Raw genomic sequence first — 23,265 nt, forward strand, 5'->3', positions numbered from 1 at the left:
AGTCTCATGAGTGAGCGCACCAAGCCTAGCCTTTAATAGCTTGGCGGGCACGGCAACTTGTTGGGACATCTTCCTTGCTTCTATCCAGTACTTAACTACTTGCCTTGCTCCTGAACTGTGACTCCTTAGCCCAATGTCTGCTGCTGAGTCTGTACCATTACATGCCTGAATAAGGTATCTTTTAAAAAACAAACAAAAAACTCACAATTAAGAGCCTCTACTTGCTTGTTTGGGAGGGAGCCAGGCCAGAATTCCTCAAGTCCCCTTGCAAACACAATTAGCACAAATACGAGTCTGTAAAGGCCTCTGAAGATCCATGCATCCACTGTGGGTATGCTTGGCCACTGTAGAATATGGGATGTTGGCCTAAATAGAGTTTATTTTTGATCCAGCAGGGCTGCTCTTGCGTAATACCAAGTATTTTATTTGTCACCTTCAAATCTTGCCCTATGTGCAAAGGAATCAGAAGGCTGTTTTAGCTACACAACAACGCTTCAAGGTAAGGTGAATTGCCCAAGGACACACCAGTAGCTTCACACCTGAAGATGGAGAACACAGGCTTTCTCCGAAAAAGGTCCCTGGGGTTCCCAGCATCCTTGAGGTATGGCTGGGAAGAATTTCTGCCTGAAACTATGGAGTGTTACTTCCAGACAAGTGTTGACAATGCTGAGCTAGATGGAGCAATGATGAGACTTGATGGTGTTCCTAATCCAGCACAATAGTGAATGCTGCACCTTAGGTCAAAACAGTGTATATCTAAGTGTGGCGTTTCCTATGTCTTGAGATTTGATTAACCCACTACTACAGACATAACAGACAGGTGGTGAGGTCCCTTGCAGAATTTTAAACATGTGCTCACTGAAGACCTTGCTATTGCTAGACGAAGAAAGCACACAGGTATAGGAAAGAGTTTTGATCTCATCCCCTCCTATTCCCAGGGTTGACCCCATACATTTTGGAACCTGAGCCGAACCACAAAATGCCCCTCCCTGGGCACAGGATATCGGTTATGACATTATGTTTGCTGACTGGGAGCAGTTATGGACCACTGGTATAAAATTTACGGCATGTAGTGCCTTAAAAGAGAATATAATGAAAATGATCTATAGGTGGTACATGACACCAGTCAAGCTTGCAAAGATCTATCATTTGCCCAATGACAAATGCTGGAAATGTAATGAGTCTGAAGGAACCTTTTATCACCTTTGGTGGACCTGCCCAAGGATTAAGGCCTACTGGGAAATGATCTATAATGAACTTAAGAAAGTCCTTAAGTGGACCTTTTCAAAGAAGCCGGAGGCCTTTCTCCTGGGTATGGTTGGCCAATTGGTACCAAAAAAGGATAGGACATTTTTTATGTATGCAACTACAGCGGCAAGAATTCTTCTGGCAAAGTATTGGAAGACGCAAGAACTACCCACTCTGGAAGAATGGCAGATGAAGGTGACTGAATTTATGGGACTGGCGGAGATGACCGGCAGAATCCGTGACCAGAGAAAAGAGACAGTGGAGGAGGATTGGAAAAAAATTAAATTATACCTTAAAAATTGTTGTAAGATTGTGGACTGTTAAGATGTCAGGGGGTAAGAAACAGAGAATTACAGCTGTAAATAATAATGTTAAGAAATTTGAGAGAGATACAAATAGAAAAAAGAACTAAAGGGTTGCTGAAAAATTGCAAAACAAGGATGCAGTGTAAGGGAGGTATGGGGAAGTCACATTTTTGTGTGTGTGTGTGTTTTGTATATGTCTATTTCTTTTCTTTTTCTTTGTGTGCGCTGTTGTTTTCTTTCTTGTCTTTTGTTGGTTGTGAAAATTAATAAAAATTATTTTAAAAAAACAAAAAACAAAATGCCCCTCCCCACTAAGGAAGAAGAAGTGAGTGAAGGTCTACAAGTGGGGAATAAAGATCTACTACAACACGGGTGACGCTGTGGTCTAAACCACTGAGCCTCTTGGGCTTGCCGATCAGAAGGTCGGCGGTTCGAATCCCCGTGACGGGGTGAGCTCCCGTTGCTAGGTCCCTGCTCCTGCCAACCTAACAGTTCGAAAGCACATCAAAGTGCAAGCAGATAAATAGGTACCGCTCTGGCAGGAAGGTAAACGGTGTTTCCGTGCGCTGCTCTGGTTCGCCAGAAGCGGCTTAGTCATGCTGGCCACATGACCCAGAAGCTGTACGCCGGCTCCCTCTGCCAATAAAGTGAGATGAGCGCCAGCAACCCCAGAGTCGTCCGTGACTGGACTTAATGGTCAGGGGTCCCTTTACTTTTACAAGCTTGTAGAAGCAGCATTGATAGGAGATGAGATGCCAATGAGATGTCAGATCCGGCCTCCAAGGAGGGTGCCACAGCTATCAATGCCACTATAGCAGTAGCCGCAGTGGCAAGCAAACTTGGGAGGCTGGCCCTGCTGCCCCTGCAGATTCTGCCACCTGAGCCAGTTGACCTTGAGTCATGTGTGGGCCGGTCCTTCCCATTCCTGCCAGATCAAATAGGTACGTGAAGACAAAACACTCCATCTTGCTTTGTCTGCAAATGAAACTGCAGTGTTTCCTTTTTGAAGGCACAGGAGGAATTTTGTGCACTGGCAGATTCTAACTGAGGTACTTGACGCCCTTTCCACCTGTGGTTTGCATGCAGCAAACCATTTATCCGGATGCACCTCCTCGACACAGCAAGAACCAAGATCCATCGTACCCTACAGAACTTTTAGCATCGCCCAATGCCTGGCAAATCACATGGGCATTGCATTCAGAAGACATTTTCGTCATCTTAATATGGTGTCGAAGTCACCCTGGGCTGGCTCGACCACATGGCGTGAAAAATCTGCCTTTTGTTTAACAAGCACCCCTCATTTAAAGAGACTTCCCCATTAGCACTCTTAGCAACACGTAAGCACCACCTTATAAACTCCAAACCCAACCCCCCCACCCACCAAAAGTCTATGCAGGTTCGCTGCACAGCCTCCAGAAATTCTACATGCAGCACTGTTAAAAGGGCTAACTTGGTATCTGATGAGTCACAGAATCCATTTGCTTCTACTGACCTACTTAACTACTAACCCAGTTATCTCTCTCTCCATCTGTCAAGACGGGTTTTAAATCATGCCAGCTCTGTGTGTGCAAAAGCTGCAGTGCCAAGTTATTCCCAGAGGGACGGGGGGGACGTTGAGTAAATGTTTCTAGCTATTAAATATAGAAAACTGGAGGACTACATCATCAACTCAGTGGAGAAACAATGCCCACATTTAACAGCTAAGCCAAGTCTCAGGATGACAGCTTCCAAAGATTTAGCTGCAAATATTTCTAAAGCAGGCTATTTTAAAAATGCGTAGTACGTCTCCATACACTTTCCCCTTCCCTCCATAAAAATTATGAAAAGCGCTGATCATCTCAGAATAATCAGGTTTAACAGGTTAGAAGTAATATATGCTTCTAGTATCCTTAATACATCATAACCTCCTTTCGCGGAATTTGAATCCCTGTCATTCCAAACTACTGATTTTTCCCCCCTCTATTCTTTTTTCTTTTTAGGCTGATGCTTTTAACATGTTTCTATGGTTACTACCCAAGGTCACATCACAGAAGCCTGGACAGCAAGCAGTTCAGAAAGACAAAAGGCAGTTCACATCCACTGCTGTATTAAATAATGTATGAATGTTAAGGCACTCACGTTGTGGTGGGGGGGGGGGGGAGGTGAAAAAGAAAATTGTATGCACACCTAAGTCCAGGGGTCTCTGTTATCCAAGGCAGCACAGGAAGTATGTTAATGATTTAGAGTGTTCTGATGAATTTTCTTTTGGCACAAATGCTCTAGAATATATATTTTGACCTCAGATCTGCATGGGCAAATCACTGAAAAATCAGAGAGAGGGATCTGCTGGAATAACTATTTTGATAAGGACACTTTAGCAGAATAAGATAAAGGAGATTCCTTGCTGGAGGTACATCAGGGGCTGCCCCAAATTTCCTTTCGGAAAATGAGTATCCCAGTCCCATGCATGCTTCCTTGGAAATCATCACTATATTAAATGGGGATTGCTCCCAGTTTGCAGTCTTCGTGCTCACACTTGCAAGTATAGCCATAACTGAGATAGAGAAGGACTTTTCCCTCCAGACCAAATGACCAGGGTCCCCTGAAGCTGTGTTTGCCTGTTCTGAATAGTTTTGAGTCTCTTGTTCAAGTTGTTGGTCGTTGACATAATGCAGGTCACATAAGCCATGAACACCATATAAACGTATGGTAAAAAATAAAATAAAAAATACTGTATCCCATAATGCATGAATGAACCAATAAATGGCTAGTCCTAGATCTGAAAATGTTGAAGATAAGTGGTTAATGTTATGTTTAGATATATCAGGGGTGGGGAACCTCAGACCAGGTGTCAAATAAAACCATCTGGGACCTTCTACCTGCTTCTTAGACCATACACTTTTCTCCAGGGTGACACAACTCACTGACCCTGCCAAAGTGATTTTGCCTGGCTGGGACGGGTTTTTTGATTGCAATAACACCTCTTTCATGTTTGGATGGAGATATATGCACCTTTGCACAATCCCATGTTCAATCCTCAGCTCTCCGAGGTGGCCTGGGAGAAATGGCTCTTGTCTGAAACTCTGGAGAGCAGTTGTTGCCAATCAGGTGATGAAGATGGAGGAGTTAAGGATATTGACGAGGTGGAACATGTGCAGAGGAGGGTGACCAAGATGGTCAAAGGTCTGGAAACCAAGCCTTATGAGGAATGGTTGAAAGAGCTGGGTATGTTTAGCCCAGGAAAAGAGGAGACCAAGAAGAGATATGATAGCCAGAATCTCCAGCGGGTGCAGAATGCCGCAGCAAGACTCCTTACGGGGTCCTCGCCACAGGATCACATTCACCCGGAGCTATAACAGCTGCACTGGCTCCCGGTGCAGTACAGGATCAGGTTTAAGGTGCTGGTTTTAACCTTTAAAGCCCTATACGGCCTAGGACCCTCAAAGCTACAGGACCACCTCTCCTGGTATGTCCCACGGAGGACCTTACGGTCTTCAAATAAAATCATCTTGGAGATCCTGGACCACAGGGAGGTTAGGCTGGCCTCAACCAGAGCCAGGGCTTTTTCGGCCATGGCCCCAATCTGGTGGAACACTCTGTCACTAGGGCCCTGCAGGACTTGACATCTTTCCGCAGGGCCTGCAAGACAGAGCTGTTCCACCAGGTCTTTGGCCAAGGCACAGTCTGACCCCCTCCTTCTGTAATCCTCATAGAACTCTAGCCCAATGGTTGCCATTAATTTGACTCTGAATTGATTTTTGAATGAATGGATTTTAGAATGTATTTCAATTAATGGATTGTGATTTCATTTAAACGGTGTTATTTTTACTGTTGTTAGCTGCTCTGAGCCCGGCTTTGGCTGGGGAGGGCAGGATATAAATAAAATTTTATTGTTATTTATTATTATTATCTTCAAATATCGAAAGAGCTGTCACTCAGAAGATGGAGCAAGCTTGTTTTCCCCTGCTCTGGAGGGTGGGACTCCAACCAATGGATTCAAGTTGCAAGAAAGAAGATTCTGACTAAACATCAGGAAGAACTTTTCTGAAAGGAAGAGATGTTTGACATAGAAACAGGTTCCCTCAGAAGGTGACGGGTTCTCCTTCCTTGGAGGTTTTTAAGCAGAGGCTGGGTGGCCATCTATCATGGATGCTTCAGCTGAGATTCCTGGATAGCAGGGGATTGGACTAGATGACCCTCAGGGTCCCCTCCAACTCTGCAATTCTATGATTCTGTGATTTATTTGTTTCCTTACCTTCAGCCAAAGATGCCACAGTGGGTTAAAACAGTAAGACAATACTGAGCTAAATGGACCAGTGATAAGGCAGCTTCTTACGCCTCGAAGGTAGTCAAGGCCCCCCCCCCCGAACCTGCCCCCAGATCCCCAGTTCACAATAAACAGCAAAGCGAACCATTTATCACAACTAATTGAAGCGCCTGAGCCTTGGAAGAAAAACACATTAGTCATTTAGCAGTTGTGCTAATATTGCAATGCTTTTCTTCCCATTTCATTAGGGGCACAATGCTCCAATGGCCTAATCGTATGCTCAGTCACTGCTCAGCCAGTACCCTGAGACATGACAAGCTGTCTTGCTAGGCCTACACTTGATAAGGTGCCTGCTCTCCCAGTCACCTCAATTATTGACTGTATTTTATGGTCAATCTAATGGCCAAATGCTTATCAGCAAACCATCAGGTGCCTGTAATAGGAGAGTGACCCTCAGTTTATATGAACCATTAATGCTCATTAGTGAATAATTAGATTCTTTAATCCGAAAAACTCAGAGGCATGCAAATATGACCAAGCATTCTGGTTCTAGAAATAAGTCTACGAAATGCTTCCTTTTGAAGATAAAACATCCAAATATAATTCTGGGCATTTGAACCAGTAAGCGCATGAAATCTGCAACGTGGCAGGTGGTTTCAAAGAGATTTGTCCTATCCAGAAAGAGATTTGGGGTTGTTGTCTTTTAATCTCTCAAATTGTAAAAGAATATTTGTAACTAAGTGGGGAGAAAGAGGAGGAAAGGCGTATATTCCGCCTACATATACTGGTACAGAAATAGGCATTTGAGTAAGGCAAGATGATAATATATTTCTTAAGATGGTTTTCAACATCCCACTTTACTCTCTCAGCATTCTGCCATATTCTAGTGACCCAAGTCACAGCAGGAGGCTAGGTAGATAAAGGTCTGGAGTTTTGTAAATATCATACAAAAAGGTAACAAACCATTATATTTAATTACAAATAATGAAAGTTAGTACCTTCAAAATAAACTTCATATGGTTGTATACAGCTTAAGTGCACTTTCTAGAAGCATAAAATCTATCCCTAGAGATTATTAACCCCTTTTTTATGTATTGTCTCTATCTATATATCCACTAGTTCCCAAATATGATAGAAGCCACCTTAGGTGAGCAGTGAAAGCTCTTACCTCTCTTGCTCTCAGATCAATTTATTTTTAATGCTCAACAGTGGTACCTATAGAAGTCTCATCCAGAGTTAAAATGCATTGTTATGATTACTATTATTGGTATATATTTATTTATTTATACCCCACCTTTCTTCCCTGACAGGAACTCGTTTACAGATAAAAATAAGAACAGCTGAAAACATAGAAAAATAAGTATATATTAAAGAACCATTAAACATTGATAGTGGTGGTGGAGTGTAACTTTTATACTAAACGCGCAAGGAAAGGGAGCAAACAATCACCTCTCCCAAGTCGTTATGCTTTGAGCTCTGCTGCTTTGAGCTATTTTCTCACATTGGGTATCAGAGTTAGGTTGGGATAAATGGCTTAAAGCAGTGGGGAGTGTAAAAGTAAGACCTAGGAGCCTTACAGAGCCACAACAGAGACACCAGCATTTAAAAAGTGAGAGGGGAAAAGCATAAGATCTTGTTCGTCATTCTGTCCAACTTGGACCCAACTTTGTTCTCTATATTATTATCCAACATTTCCTCCATGGAGCTCAGGTATACTGTATACTGTCCTAACCACCCCTGATTGTATCTGCACTTGAAGCTTATTTGGCGAGTGCACATTCGAACCCAGATCTCTCTTCAGTCCTCATCCCATAGTCTAGCTGTGAGGTCACGTTGCCTCTCAGCGAGTATTCATTGCTCCCATAACCTGCTCTTTGTTCCTAAGCTGTGCATTTTTTAACGTTCACCCCACTCCAAGATCCTTTAAAACCTCTGTAATTTCCCAGCAAGCACCTTTCATGGTGCAGAATTTGTGCCCATGCACCTGTGAAAATCAGGACCCTCTCTTATTGCATCTGGGCCTCTATCTAACATCTTAAGATTTTGAGAAAAGAAACCCTTTCTTCTTGTGCCAGTTCTCTGATGGGAAAATACTGCTTCTGCCAAGCTCTGTGAGCCCTTCTCAGCCAGAAGCATCTTCCTGATTAAGGAATGGTAGTTTGGGATGGCATTTGCCTTGCAGTCCAACACTAGACAGTCCTTTCTTTCGAGAGAGAGTGGAATTTGGGAGTTAACTCTGTTTCAAATTTTGTTTAGGTGCCAGATTGTATTATAGCACGTGTGCGAGCAGGAGAAGACTATGCACTTCCTCTTGAGGCTAATGAGTAAAAATATCAAAGTTAAATGTAAGAGTGTTGCATAATTAAGCTTGATGAAGTTGAGCAACCACTTTTAAACAAGGACTCTTGAGTCAGTATGCAAATGCAGCCTGCGTACATTTCACCGAGCATAACAAAGCAAAATCTGCCCAAGTTATGTAACAGCTTGTGGGCGCTATCTACAAAAGATAGAATCAGTGTGAGAAAGAACAAAAAAGAGAAATCAGCAGGAGTAATGTTGGAATCCAGCAATATCAGGTATCCGAGGAGCTACAGAGAGAAGTGGATGGAAACACAGAAAGCAGCTTCACACCAAAGCAGATCACTCTCGGTCCTTGTAGCTCAGCACTGACCATACCACCAGAGAAGGAAAGCTCCGATCCAAAACCTCTGCTGCCTTGCAGGATATCTTCGGAAGAAGAAAAGGCTAAAGAGTACACCTTACACCAGGGTTTCCCAAATGTGAGTCTTCTGCTGTGGCCGGACTACAACTCCCATCATCCCTAGCCAGCAGGGCCAGTGGCCACAGATGATGGGAATTGTAGTCCAAAAACAGCTAGAGACCCAAGTTTGGGAAACCATGCCTTACACAAATTTGGAGTGGAGTCTCTAAGACAGTTGGATGGCACCTTGTACATCTCCTTCCAGCAACTCCTGCAGCCAAGCTAGTGCCAAATGTATCGCTCTGCTTTCCTTGGTGCACATCAGCAAGGCCATGAAGGGAAATATTGTCATCTAGGCAGTCCAGGTCTTCCATGCACACTGCTCAGGCTTGCGCCCAGTGGAGGTCCCTTTGGTGCTGCTAACACAGCAGTTTGACTTCACCCCCAGAGGCGCCCTCCAATGTCTCTCGAGACAGATGAATGCCAACAACATACACCGGGGATATAAACCCTGGACTGCAACTTCCATCTTCCTTGGCTATTGCTTGTGCTAGCTGGAGCTGATGGGAGATTTTAGTCCAAGACATCTGGAGGGCCTTCCCTTGTCTATGCTCTCCAGGTTTTCAGAAAGAGGGGCTTTCTGTTATTCTTTTTAGGTGCCATTGTTCTCAGATGCCATACTGGGGCTCATGGTTTGGTGAATATCTAACCTTACTCATGGGGATACAGTTCCCAAGACTGCCTAGTATAAAGAGAATTACTGTTTGTCCACGCACACCTCTGTGAATGAGTGAGAAAAGAAAGCACCTTTGTACATGCTTCCAAAACACAGCTCCCACTTTTCCTGGCACAGGTAAGCAAGATTGCCAGTAGAGAAGCAAGAGGTGGAAGGAAGGTGCCTAGCCTTTCGGGCACCCGTTGCTTTTCCGCTACAACTCCACCCTGCTCCCAACCCCACAATCTTTTTCCCCAGCAGAAGTTGCAAGTTCATGCTTCCATTGCATAGTGATCCCATTCATTACCCAAGCTTTCTCCTGCCTGAACCGCCATCTGCAACAACAACACCAACCGCCCAGTAAGCACTTGGTTTGTGGTCATTTCATACACAAGAGCAACGATGTAAATCGTAATGGTGAAAACTACCTTATGAAGAATGACGCTGCAGCTGAAGTCCCTGCAGAGACGCCAGCCGGGGCGACCAGACTTTGGGAAGCCAATGGCCCAGTGGTTCCAGTTTGGTCACAGTTGTTTTGCCCTGAGGTGACTTGAATATTGGAGCCTTCCCTTCCACACTCTGCTGCTGTAGCCTCCTAAGGGAAAAGCAAAATTAAAACCAGGGAGTTATAAATATATTAACTTAAGACTAATAGTACTTCCACCCACCTGAGATCTGCTGTGGGCATACAATTGGGTTTTTATTTAATTTCATTCATATACCCATCATCATCATCATATTTCAATATACCTGACTTGCACAAAAGAGCAGTCCATTAAAAAGCATCTTGCTTCAAGACTAGTATAGATTTGGAGTTGCTCCCATGAAAGACTGTCACTTCCTTCCTCCTCCTTTTCCTTTCCTACCTCCCATAACTGCAAGTGCACATATTATTTTTTACACAGCTGTTCTGTGCGACAGCACTTCAAATCAGCGGTTTTAAAAATACAAGCACAACCACAATGAACGTTTCTTCAGAAACAACCAGTAGAAAAAGGGCAGGCCACATCCTTCCCTTTGGGCTGGTGGAAACCATGATGATAGATGGCACCCATCGAAACATCACCACACAGGTGTTTTTTAAAAATAATAATAATAATAAACACCCATGCACACAATGTGCTTCAGTACGTTCACAATTGGGTAACACACCATTTCATGCTGAATGTCTTTCCCTTAATGGATTATCTGCAGACAGGAAAATCCGAATTTAGTGTGGGTTGCCACTTGGTTAAAGAGGATGTCATGTGGACGCTGAGAGAGAGAGAAAGAGAACGAGAGAGGGAGAGAGAGAGAGAGAGAGAGAGAGAGAGAGAGAGAGAGAGATTCAAATCCATGTTCAACACCCGTGTGAATGAGCCACAAAAGACAAGATGACTACCTGTCTGGGAGACTTCAGATCTCTTACTACAACCTAAACTACCATATTTACTTAGTAGCTATGCTATGTGGGACACAGATATTAGGCAATTTCAGCCCAGGAGACTACAGAACTGGGATGAGGATAGGATGTCAGGGAAATGAAATGATGAGAGAGGATGACAAAGGATGATGAGGGAGGATGACAGCATCAAACAGCAATAGAAGTGATGGTGACTGTTCAGAAAACACTAAAGATGTAGGTTTTGACAAGGGGCTTGAAATAAGAGAGGAAGACACCTTGATCAAATTGATAGGGAAGAATCAAAGATGACTCCAAGGATGTGATTCTCAAAGACCGCCTGCTGCAGACTGTTGGCTTTTTCGACGCCAACTAAAAACCCATTTATTTTACCAAGCTTTCCGTGACTGAAATAATTTTTATGGGGCGGTTCACAGTATTTGTTGGCTTTGTCATGAACCTTACCCAGATTTGATTTCCGGTGTCTATCTTTTCTTTTAGTGTATTATTATGGCATAGTTTACATATTGGTTTTGTATGTTTGTAACAATGGATAGAAATTCCCCAACTAAACTAAACTAAAACAAATGCTATTTCCAACTGTAACTGCACAATTAGGCTCCGGTGGACTGAGAAGACAAGACCAATAGTGGGTCCAACAGTCAAGAAGGCAGTTTCTGCTGTAGAGGAAAAGAAGGAGCAGATGGAGCTTGGCAACCTGAAAAGGTCTCCCATCTAGAAGAAGGAAAACTCTGGTCCTAGACTTCCACTGCATTGTGTGACATCTTTGGGAGAAGAAAAAGCTAAGGAATAAACCCTACACAAATCCAGAAAGCAGTCCATGAGGTGGTTGGACGGCATCTTGTATGCCTCTTTCCGGCAACTCCTGCAGCCAAGCTGGTGCCAAATGTAAAAGGTAAAGGTAAAGGGACCCCTGACCATTAGGTCCAGTCGTGGCCGACTCTGGGGTTGCGGCGCTCATCTCGCTTTATTGGCCGAGGGAGCTTCCGGGTCATGTGGCCAGCATGACTAAGCCGCTTCTGGCGAACCAGAACAGCACACAGAAACGCCGTTTACCTTCCCGCCAGAGTGGTACCTATTTATCTACTTGCACTTTGACGTGCTTTCAAACTGCTAGGTTGGCAGGAGCTGGGACCGAGCAACGGGAGTTCACTCCGCCGCATGGATTCAAACCGCTGACCTTCTCATCGGCAAGTCCTAGGCTCTGTGGTTTAACCCACAGTGCCAAATGTAGTGCTCTGCTTTCCTTTGGACCACATCAGCGAGATGGAAAGGAGGATCTTGTCGCCTGAGCAGCCGAGGACCTCCATGCACACTGCCCAGCCCATAGCTGTCAACCTTCCCTTTTTTTGCGGGAAATTCCCTTATTCCAGCGCCGTTCCCCGCTGCTTCCCGGTGCTATCCCAGATTGTTAGATACCCCGTAGACTGTCCCCGGGACAGGTGAGGCTGCTGATCCCTTATTTTCGAGGCTGCTGATCCCTTATTTTCAAATCTGAAAGTTGACAGCTATGGCCCAGCCTTGTGCCCCAGGGAGGTCACTGCGGTGCTACAAATGCAGCAAAAATAATGCAGGAGGCAGCAGCAGTTAAGAGATAAGGGAGGGAGAAGGAATGGAGTAAAAAGGAATGGAAGACTTGAACAGAAGGGAGTTTAAGGTACTATCTGGAAGGCCACATCAGCAGATCTTGGGAGTCCTACCAGCACAAAGATTTGGAACAGGTGACTTCAATGGATCATCTAAACCAGTGACGGGGAACCTGTGGGCCTCCAAATATTGTTGAACTCCCATCACACCTAGCCCTGATCTAAGCCTGATAGTCCTGTAAGATGCTTCCCAAACCACCACGTCCGCCTGACAAGCCGTTTTGTCTTTCCTATATTCTGTACACAGCCACAATAATAAGCAATAAAAAGGAAGCCATGTCGGCAAAGGTCCATCGCTGGACAAGGTTAAAACCATGACCAGAGGCAGACAAGAGGAATAAAACGGAGACCCTTTGTTATAGGTAATGCACTGCTAAACTGTCTGACAAGCATGAAAACATGGAAAACGATAAGCAGAACCCTTTTTGTTTTACGGCATTATTCGGTGGCTGGCAGAACGGTTTATCTGCTTCAGTTATAACTGTCAGGAATTATTTCTCAGTCGCGCATCATCTACAAGCACTATCTGTTTTAAGAGGAACAAACCAAACAGGAGCATTTGTAGCATCTTTCCACATGAGCAGCCAAAAGAACCGAGTAAAAACAATGATTTCTTTTGGAGGGGGGAGAGAGACACCTACAAACAAACATATAAAAGCCTTCACAGATACACACCACATTTCACATAACTCACATTTTCACAAGTGTTTTCATTCTCAGAGGAGATAGCTACTTTTATTTTTATTTTTTTAACCTCCTGTAAAGCCGTGTGTGCAAATAGATCTTTGCCTGTTCTGGCAACCTGATTTAGAACCCACACCCAGTTATATAAATACAGTGGTACCTCGCAAGACGAAATTAATTCGTTCTGCGAGTTTTTTCGTTCTGCAAGTTTTTTCGTTTTGTGAAGCACGGATTCCCTGGGCATTAACGGTTTTAAGAAAAAGGAAACAAACTCGCAAGACGTTTTCGTCTTGCGAAGCAAGCCCATAGGGAAATTCGTCTTGCGAAGCAACTCAAAAAACGAAAAACTCTTTCGTCTTGCGAGTTTTTCGTCTTACGAGGCATTCGTCTTGCGAGGTACCACTGTACCACTGTTATTCATATTGAGGGCATGGTGATTAACACAAGGGGGTCATTAAGACAACCCTTCCCTATTTAAACCAGAGGTGTTCTACAGAGATTATGCTTGCAGCTCCCACCCGGCTTTCTAACCTCAAAGCTACAGTCTCTCCAGCCGCAATGAAGTCTATCCACTTAGAACTATAGAGCTGGAAGGGACCAAATCTACTCCAGCCCCCTGCCTCTCCCCATATGATCAGACCTGGACCCTGTTCTTGTCATCCAAGGTCCTTCTCTATGTACCTCCATCCCAGAGAGGTTCAGAAGGTGTCAACAGGAGAACAGGCCTTTTCTGTAGTGGCTCCCCAATTGCGGAAGGCTCACCTGGCGCCATCGTTACATGTCTTCACAGGACATGTATTTATGGGACCTCGTATTTACGGGACCGCATCTCCTGGTATCCCCTGCAGAGGACCTTAAGGTCCATGAATAATCATAGTTTAGAGGTCCCGGGCCCTAAGGAAGTCATATTATCCTCCACCAGGGCCAGGGCCTTCTCAGTGATGGCTCCGACCTGGTGAAATGCTCTGTCCTATGAGACCAGGGCCCTGCAGGATTTAACTTCCTTCCGCAGGGCCTGTAAGACAGAGCTATTCCACCTGGCTTTCAATTTGAACTTAGTCTGATCTTTTATTCCCCTTCCTTCCCTCCCCCTTCCCTTTTTATGAAGATTACCCGCTCTGGGATCCCACAGCTAATTCTCCCCTGGTCTCCTCACTGGCTCAAATAGGACTAATTTAGCCAGCTAGCCCTGGTGATCATCTAATGTTTATTGGATGGATTTTCCCCCTAAATTGATTTTTGAATTCTGAATTTATTGTTATTCACATTTTATACTGTATTTTATGCTGTTTTTCGTTGCATCAATTAAGTGTTTTAAATTTGTTTTTAGCCGCCCTGAGCCCGGTTTTTTGAACCAGGAAGGGCGGGGTATAAATTATTATTATTATTATTATTATTATTATTATTATTATTATTATTATTATGCCAGGCAAAAACATTCCTCTTTACCCAGGCCTATGGCTATTAAATCATCTACGGCCTGAGAAAGTGTGGAGGAGAGGGCTGTTATTATGATGACTATTTTATTATTGGGCTGCCTATCAGTATGCTTGTTATTAGGTTTTTATTACGTTTTAATACATCTGTAACGTGTTTTTAATGTTGTACACCGACCTGGGATCTTCTGAAAAAGGCCGGTATATAAATTAAATTATTATTATTATTATTATTATTATTATTATTATTATTATTATTATTATTATTAACAACAACAACAACAACAGGGTCTGCATGGCTTCAGGACATGCTAAAACACTCTGTAGCCTATTTAGTCAATTATCCAGTTTCCCACCACAGCCAACCAGAAATGCCTATGAAACTCACAAAGTGGACAATGGGATGTGAGGGAACAGCCCTCTCCTGATCTCCTGATACAGTGGTACCTCGGGTTAAGAACTTAATTCGTTCTGGAGGTCCGTTCTTAACCTGAAACTGTTCTTAACCTGAAGCACCACTTTAGCTAATGGGGCCTCCCGCTGCTGCCGTGCCGCTGGAGCACAATTTCTGTTCTCATCCTGAAGCAAAGTTCTTAACCCGAGGTTAGCAGAGTCTGTAACCTGAAGCATCTGTAACCTGAGGTACCACTGTATTGTTATCCACTGACTGGTATTCAGAGTTGCCTTGCCTCTAATTCTGCAGGCAGTTTATAGCCATCAGGACTACTAGTCATTCATAACTTCATCCTTTGTCTTGATTCCCCCAGTGCAAGACACTATTCATGTGAATGTAGAGATCAATGCAATTCATTTTTAAACTATTTTTAGGAAGGACTGCTAAAAGTAGAGTCCAGGAAAATGCTTAATTAGAGAAGATGCCACAATACATATTTGTAGCTAGGGTTAACGACTCCGTGAATGGTAATGGATGATGTTTCTGCCGTCTGAAATACTACTCTGACATTTCAAACTAATTAGTTAAAATAAATTTAGGCAAAAAGAGACAGCGTTGTAATGAAGCACAAATGCAATTAAATACTCCCCGGGATGCCACCAAACTTTAAAATCCACAATGCTATAGATCATGTTTTACAACCATCTCCTATGGTGACGTGCTAGATCTTTTCTATAGTTAGTTAAATCCACTGCTCTGCATCTATTGCACAGAGACATAAGCCCTTTTTGTGTGTTTCTTGAGTGAAGGAGGCACCACACAATTACTGGGAATTGGGGCCATACTCTTGGCTCCAGCCTTGGCATGGGGCACTAGGGAGTGTCCTTTTAGGGGGTGAAGTGTACTTTTTGCAAATTTCTTCAGTGAAAGGTCTTCAAAATATGTTTTTGGGTGTAAGAAATTCAAATCTGCTATTTTTTGTGATTGAACAACATTTAGCTTGGTAAGTCTACTTTTGACAAAGAAGCACATAAACTGTTTTTGGAAAACCAAATAATTTTAATTTTACTTTCTGAAAATGTCAGGTAATTCTAAAACAACAACAACAATATAACTGCAAGATTTTGGCAATTGTTTTTAATGATTTCTGTGCATTTTTACACACAGTTTACTTACCAAGCAAAACTAAATCATGTTTAACCAAAATATGCTTTGAATTCCCAAGTCATGTTACAACTTTTTAGCACCCCTCATTTTTGGAATTTGAAGGTTGAAAAATTAAACACGCTCTAAATTCAGGCACAGTGTGGGCCATCTGTCCAGATATTCACATGTTAACACCATCATCTGTAAGCCTATACAAAAGTGGTTGCTCACATGTAGGTTTTGCCACTACATACAAGCATGTTGTTGTTGTTTAGTCGTTTAGTGGTGTCCGACTCTTCGTGACCCCATGGACCAGAGCACACCAGGCACTTCTGTCTTCCACTATCTCCCGTAGTTTGGTCAGACTCATGTTTGTAGCTTCGAGAACACTGTCCAACCATCACATACAAGCATACTAATACACGAACGACAAGCCATGTGACTGCTGCCAGAGGATCCCCTACTCACCAGTAATTACATAATGCCCCCTTCAGGCAAGTAATGAGTATAAAGGGAGCTTTGCATCCACACAGAACCTTCTCAGCTAAAGGCCAATTCACACCATATTCTCTTGTCCCACAGTCATTTCTGGCTAAACAGGTGCACCAGGTTTTTGAAACATTGCCAAAAAACCCTACGAAACCTGTCTACCATATGCAATAGTAAGGCAGAAATGCTTCTCATATGATCTTTCTCTAGCCTCATAAGATATTGGCCTGAGGAAGTAGCCCAGTCATTTGGCACCACCAATTGATAAGAAGTCCTACACACATTACTGCATTAGTGTGCGCAAAGCAAATCTGAACGGTATTTTGCTCAGTTGCAGAGAATGTGCTGTGCATGGAGAAGGCCAGAGCTTCAGTCCTTGGCATTAATAAAAATAGACAAGGGGGAAAGTTGTTTAAAGCACCTTGGAAAGTCACTCCCAGTCACAGCAGACAATAGTCACGGACCTCATAAGTCAGACAACATGAAGCAACTTATTTCATTTTTCAAACGTACAAAGGGGCCTGTTGACCTCCAGTGTCAACAGATATACCTTCATCACCCCAAAATATGTAGGCCCATACAACAATGCCCAAGCATCCGCCAAGAACAAAACCTAGTTCTACAAGCCTGGTTTGTATCAACGGAAGGGGTTTTTGCAAGAGTGTGTGCATTGATTGCTGAAAGAGGAGGGGAAATGGTTTCGGGCTTGCCAAGATAAATTAATTAGCGAAATAACACATCTACAGATGATCCATATCACTCCACTAAATCTTTAATTACTCAATTAACACCCTCAGAGTCAGAGGTTAAACAAGTTTTGCCATGTGCTGACAAGAGTGAGGGCGAAATTAAATACGGCACCCCCTGCCCCAGAGTTGAAGAATCCTCTCCAACGGTTTTGTAACAGCGTGATAAGACTGCGGATCCCTCGTTGCAGGCACATGGTGACTGTCAAGTCTCCCTGGGACATGACTGCGGGGTAGCAGTAAAGGAATGATAAAATGCAGGCCTGTGTGCATCCTGAAAACCTTGTTCAAACCTCATATCAACCGTAAGCTCAACAACTTTGGCTCCCCCAAAAAAGCTCAACTACTCTGGTCAATTCAATGGGTAGATCACTGCCAGTTTTTTTATAGTGTGAGTAGATCGCAGTCTGTTGGAAGTTGGACAGCCCTGGTCTAAAGCAACCAAAAAGCGGGGGATGGATCTAAATTTATTCGCGGCGTGGAGAAAATGCTCAGGACAGACAAGAGAAAGAATTTCACACAGCCCATGTGGCATGGAGGGCTAATGTTGGCAAAACACAAGCCAAAATCTGCCTTGCGTGCATGGAGCAGTCATTCTCTTCTCACAACTCTTTTAAATAGAGGTTTTCCCCAGTCTGCGTTGATGTCATATTGCTTGTGCGTTTGCCGCCCTGGGCTCCTTGGGAAGGAGGGGCGGGATATAAATTTGAAATGAAATGAAATGAAAATAGTATGGAATTGGATTGCGCAATTTGTAGTGATGGCCACCAACTTTGGTGACATTAAAAGGGTGTAGGACAAATTCATGGTGGATGAGCCTAACAACAGCTACCAAGTGATGACATCAAGAGGCAGTATGCTTTTGAATCCCAGTCACTGAGGAACAACAATGGGGAGAGCGTTTGTCCTTGTGTCCTGGGTACGGACTTCACATTGGCATATGGTTGATCACCATGTGGAAAACAGGCTGCTTTACCAGATGAGTGTAAACCAGTAAGGTTCTCCTGATCTCTCAAGACACACCGAGTTCTTCCAGGCCTGCCATCCCATCTCTCATGAGAAGATAATTGGAGTGGCCCACCTTAGAGGGTTGATTCATGGCTTAACTCACGATTAGAGTGCCATGAGATCTAACTACACCTCACATTAAATGTGTGATCACATTTAACCAACATGGGAAGATGTTGTTTTCTAGGCAGGGGTGTAGGTGAACAGAATCAGGGGATTATTGCGCAGAGAAACAAGATTAATCCTTGTCCCATGCACACTGCCATTCTGAGGAGGTCTTGCATTTGGTGGGATCAGGAGTGGGGAAGTGGGAACTAGCAAACTTGGCCCCAGAACAAGGGAAACCAATACTGATGTGTCCCACCCCACGTCTCACCGCAGGAAGCAGCAGAAAAGATGTGGAATGAAACCGCCTTTGGGGTTTCCTTGTATCTTTGGCACTTACTACATGTCAATCAATGTAATATTCAGGCATCACTCATGATGGTAAGGCTTAAAGCAATATACAACGATGCACTTGGGTGTTAGTTGTTCAGAAGCTGATGACAGGTGCCTTTGTGATTGGCAGAAAGCGATCTAGCAGGAATTAATGCCAGGAAACCCCATCTCATTTTCCACAAGCCCATTTGGCTACTTGTTGCTGAAACTTGGCTGCTCTACGCTTCCAGAGAAGGAGCCCAATAAAGGACCGTGCTCTAAAGCAGCCTTTCCCAACCTGATGCCCTTCAGATGTCATTGGACTCCAACTCCCATCAGCCTCAACCAGCAAAGCTAATGGTCAGGGACAGTGGAAATTGTAGTCTGGTGGCCTAAGGTTGAAGAACACTCCCCTGAGGCTGAATACTGCAGGAGAAAAATGATAATGTGAGCAAGCTATCATTCAGGAAACTAGTCCGCCATGACTGATCATCTCGTTGGGAATCCAAACATGGCTGAGCCCTACCACTAGGCAGAGTGAGGAGACCATCTCACATAGGCCACAGGCCCCTTACACCCAGCTGTGCCTCATGAGCCCCTGGCCCACACCCTTCTACTGGAGGGCAGTTGTGTGTGCCACACAACCTGCCCTACACCCCCTAAGCTAGCCTATGGTACATTGGGTTGCTGGGTCAAGCTGGTTGCCTGCTACCTTCTACCAGACAATAATGAGAATGGGCTTGCTGATCTAAACAACTGGAAGCCATTCCATGTGCTGACCATACACCACTGCTACCTTATTTTCATTGGCTGGCTGCATCTTATACAGTCCGTAAACAAATGTCTTCTAGATGGTGCACAATTATTATTTTTAAAATAACCCAGTAAAATGGAAAAATGTGGACACTGTCCTGTTCCAGTGTTGAATTAAGATTCAACTGTCAGGCCAGCTGATTTCTGCACATGACATGGCAAAAAGAGAGGGAGAATCTTGTCTTTTGCCCAGTGAGCAAAATGTCTTGGGTTGTCCTTGATCAGTTTCCAAGGAATCTCTGGATTCTTTCAAAGAGTCTGAAAAGAGTCCTCAGAGCACTGAATCTACTCTGCAAGTCCGGAATAAGCAGTGTGAAAAGAAACCCAACAGTTTACATTTTTATAGATTTTTTTAATCCAGTTCCGACTAGCACCCTGGCATACAAATCTGAAGAGTTTTTGTTTACTTAAGCTAATATAGCACCCCACAGCCGCAGCTAATTGAACAAGTTTGCATCCTCACAGAAATGACGGCTTGCGCATGAAACGGGAATAAATGGCATCACCTCAACATATTTCACCTTAAAGCTCTTATGACCTACCACCATTAATGGGAACAAATGTGACGTAAATCAGACTCCCTATGGGTAATTCCAGAGGCTGTAAAACCTCCTTCCCTGCTAGCGTGAGACAAGCATACGCATTTGGCCAAGGAATAGTCTTCCCTGACAGACCGAGAAGATTGTCATAAAAAGTATGCCAAGCGCACAGCCTATGCCGTTTTGTGGGGAAACATTTCCCAGCATAAACTTTTTACTGCTCCTTGACAATGTTTCCATCGGGGCTCATTATAAAATAGCGTAAGAGGCACTTTATGACTAAAATTCACTTCTGTAGTTGTTTTAGTACCTGCAGCTGTGGCCCAGTAACAAGAAAACTGTCTTTGCTGTCTGTGCCTAAACATGCACCTCTCAGACTTTTATGTATACGATGCGCCCCGGGTGAATAAAACCCACAGAGCAATCCCACAGAAGCCAGCCCTCCAAACAGAGTTCTGCACTTTTATTATTATTTCTACACTGCAAGTGTTTAAAAAAATATCATTCGCACTACTACTATATGTGCCTCTTGAAGATTCAGGCTGTCGGCCCATTTAGCTCAGGATTATCCACAGCAGTTTTCTTCAACCTTGGGGCTCCAGAAAAACCCTGTTGGACTACAACTCCCATCATTCCTGACCACTAGCTAAGCCGGCCAATTAGCTTACAAGAAAGGAGATTCTAATTAAACTTCAGGAAGCACTTCCTTCCTTGGAGGCTTCTAAGCAGAGTCCCATGGACTGCAAGAAGATCAAACCTCTCCATTCTGAAGGAAATCAGCCCTGAGTGCTCACTGGAAGGACAGATCCTGAAGCTGAGGCTCCAATACTTTGGCCACCTCGTGAGAAGAGAAGACTCCCTGGAAAAGACCCTGATGTTGGGAAAGATGGAGGGCACAAGGAGAAGGGGACGACAGAGGACGAGATGGTTGGACAGTGTCCTCAAAGCTCCCAGCATGAGTTTGACCAAACTGTGGGAAGCAGTGGAAGACAGGAGTGCCTGGCGTGCTCTGGTCCATGGGGTCACGAAGAGTCGGACACGACTAAACAACAACAACAACAAGCAGAGGTTGCATGGCCCTCTGTCATGGATGCTTTAGCTGAGATTCCTGCATTGCAGGGGATTGATCTAAATCAGGGGACAGCAAACTTTTTCAGCAGGGGGCTATCCACTGTTCCTCAGACCTTGTGGGGGGCCGGACTATTTTTTTTTGGGGGGGGGGGATGAACGAATTCCTATGCCCCACAAGTAACCCAGAGATGCATTTTAAACAAAAGCACACAATCTACACATGTAAATACACCATGCAGGCCCCACAAATAACCCAGAGTTGCATTTTAAATAAAAGCACACATTCTACTCATGTAAAAACACGCTGATTTCCGAACCATCCGTGGGCCGGATTGAGAAGGCGATTGGGCCACATTCGGCCCCTGGGCCTTAGTTTGCCTACCTATGGTCTAGATCAGATATGTCCAACAAGCCGATTGTGATCTACTGGTAGATCCCTGGGAGGTTTTGGTAGGTTGCGGTCAATCGCTGGTTCCCTTTCCTCAGTGGTGGTAAAACAGAATCGGTCCCTGCCCCCTCGCCCCGCACTCTATGGTTGCACAATCCCCAGAATGGAAGACGAAGCTTTTGCAGTGAGGCTGGTTGTTTCCTTAGCGATCTTTCAGTGAGCGACCTTCCCCCTTTAAAAAGCTCAGCAACTTTTCCCTGAACCCCTAAAAAAACCGGGACTTTCCTCCTTAAAAAAAGCTCAGCAACTTAGACCTGAAACCCCCCCCCCCAAAAAAAGGGGTAGATCACTCCCAGTTTTTTATTCTGTGAGTAGATTGCAGTCTCTTAGGCAATCTAGATGACACTCTGGGTACCTTCTAACCCTACAATTCTATGACTAGCTCAGTCAGTAGAGCACGAGAGGGTTAATCTCAGGGTCCTGCGTTTGAGCCCCATGTTGCATGGCAGGGGGTTGGACTAGATGATTCTTGTGGTCCCTTCCAACTCTACCAGTCTTTTATTCTATGGCTGGGGATGATAAGAGTCCCAGTCCTACAGCATCTGGGGAGACAAGATTAAAGAACACTAATTGGCAGCAGCTCTCCTCCAGGGTTTCAAGGCAGAAGCCTCTCCCAGCTCTACCTGGAGGGGGTGAATCAGGGGGCTTTTCTAAACAAAACATGTCCTGCATCACATGCTGCTCACAACCTGGCTAGGTGAAAGCCAGGCTAGGCTTTCTGGCTCTTTTAGAACTCTGCTGAAAATGCCTCAGAGAAAGCTGGAGAAGATCTTGGGCGAGCAACACAGGAAAGCAGGAGTCTCTGGTTCCCTTTCTCCTACAGTGGTGCCCCGCAAGACGAACGCCTCGCAAGACGGAAAACCCGCTAGACGAAAGGGTTTTCCGTATTGGAGGCACTTCGCAAAACCAATTTCCCTATGGGGTTGCTTTGCAAGACGAAAAAATCTTGCGAGTCCCCGCAGGTTTTTTTCGCTTTTCCCCCCCTTTTCCTAAGCCGCTTAACAGCTGATCGCTAGAAGCCGCTAGACCGCTGTAGCGCTAATCCGCTAAGCTGTCAATGGGCTTGCTTCGCAAGACGAAAAAACTGCTAGACGAAGAGAATCGCGGAACGGATTCTTTCCGTCTTGCGAGGCACCACTGTATTTGCTTGTTCTCTTGTCTCTCCTTTAGGGAGACAGGGAAGAGCAGAGACAATAAGTTGCTAAATGAGGAGGCGGGCAAGGATGCATAAGGAAGGATGCAGGCAAGAGCTTCGGCTCCCCTGTGCATCTGCCTATCATCCAATTCAGAATTCTCTTTTTAGAGTATCTATTACTTTTGGATGAGGCAGCATCCTGCCCAGCGGGCAGGCAGCAAGGGACAGAGATTTTGTTGTTTAGTTGTTCAGGGTCCGTCTCTTCATGACCCCGTGGACCAGAGCACGCCAGGCACTCCTGTCTTCCACTGCCTCCCACAGTTTGGTCAGACTCATGCTGGTAGCCTCGAGAACACTGTCCAACCATCTCGTCCTCTGTCGTCCCCTTCTTCTTGTGCCCTCCATCTTTCCCAACATCAGGGTCTTTTCCAGGGATAGGGATGCCATTATGAGATAGCCATGCATTAACATGGGGGAGGAGTTGTTGTTGTTGGGGAGTTGTTGTTGTTGTTGTTGATGATGATGATGATGATATTGTGTATTTTGTGGTTGTATTTTTGTGCAATGAACTGCCCCAAGATCTTAGAATGAAGGGTGGCATGCATGTTTAATAAACAACCACAAAGCTTATTTATTTACATGTATTTATTCCATTTATTAATCACTCCCTGTAATG

The 23,265-nt window shown here is 44.4% G+C and overlaps 1 protein-coding gene across 2 annotated transcripts in view; it reads right to left on the minus strand.

Annotated features, from left to right (window-relative positions):
* KIF26A (kinesin family member 26A) overlaps positions 1-23,265 on the minus strand; it is a 156,050-nt gene that overhangs the window by 54,304 nt on the left and 78,481 nt on the right. For both annotated transcript variants that reach the window (XM_083730385.1, XM_083730386.1), the window contains exon 4: positions 9,644-9,810. In XM_083730385.1, the coding sequence (XP_083586511.1) occupies positions 9,644-9,810 (167 nt within the window). The remainder of the gene's footprint in view (positions 1-9,643; positions 9,811-23,265) is intronic.

The sequence above is a fragment of the Podarcis gaigeae genome (assembly GCF_964106915.1).
Source record: "Podarcis gaigeae genome assembly, chromosome: 1".
Classification (NCBI taxonomy): domain Eukaryota; kingdom Metazoa; phylum Chordata; class Lepidosauria; order Squamata; family Lacertidae; genus Podarcis; species Podarcis gaigeae.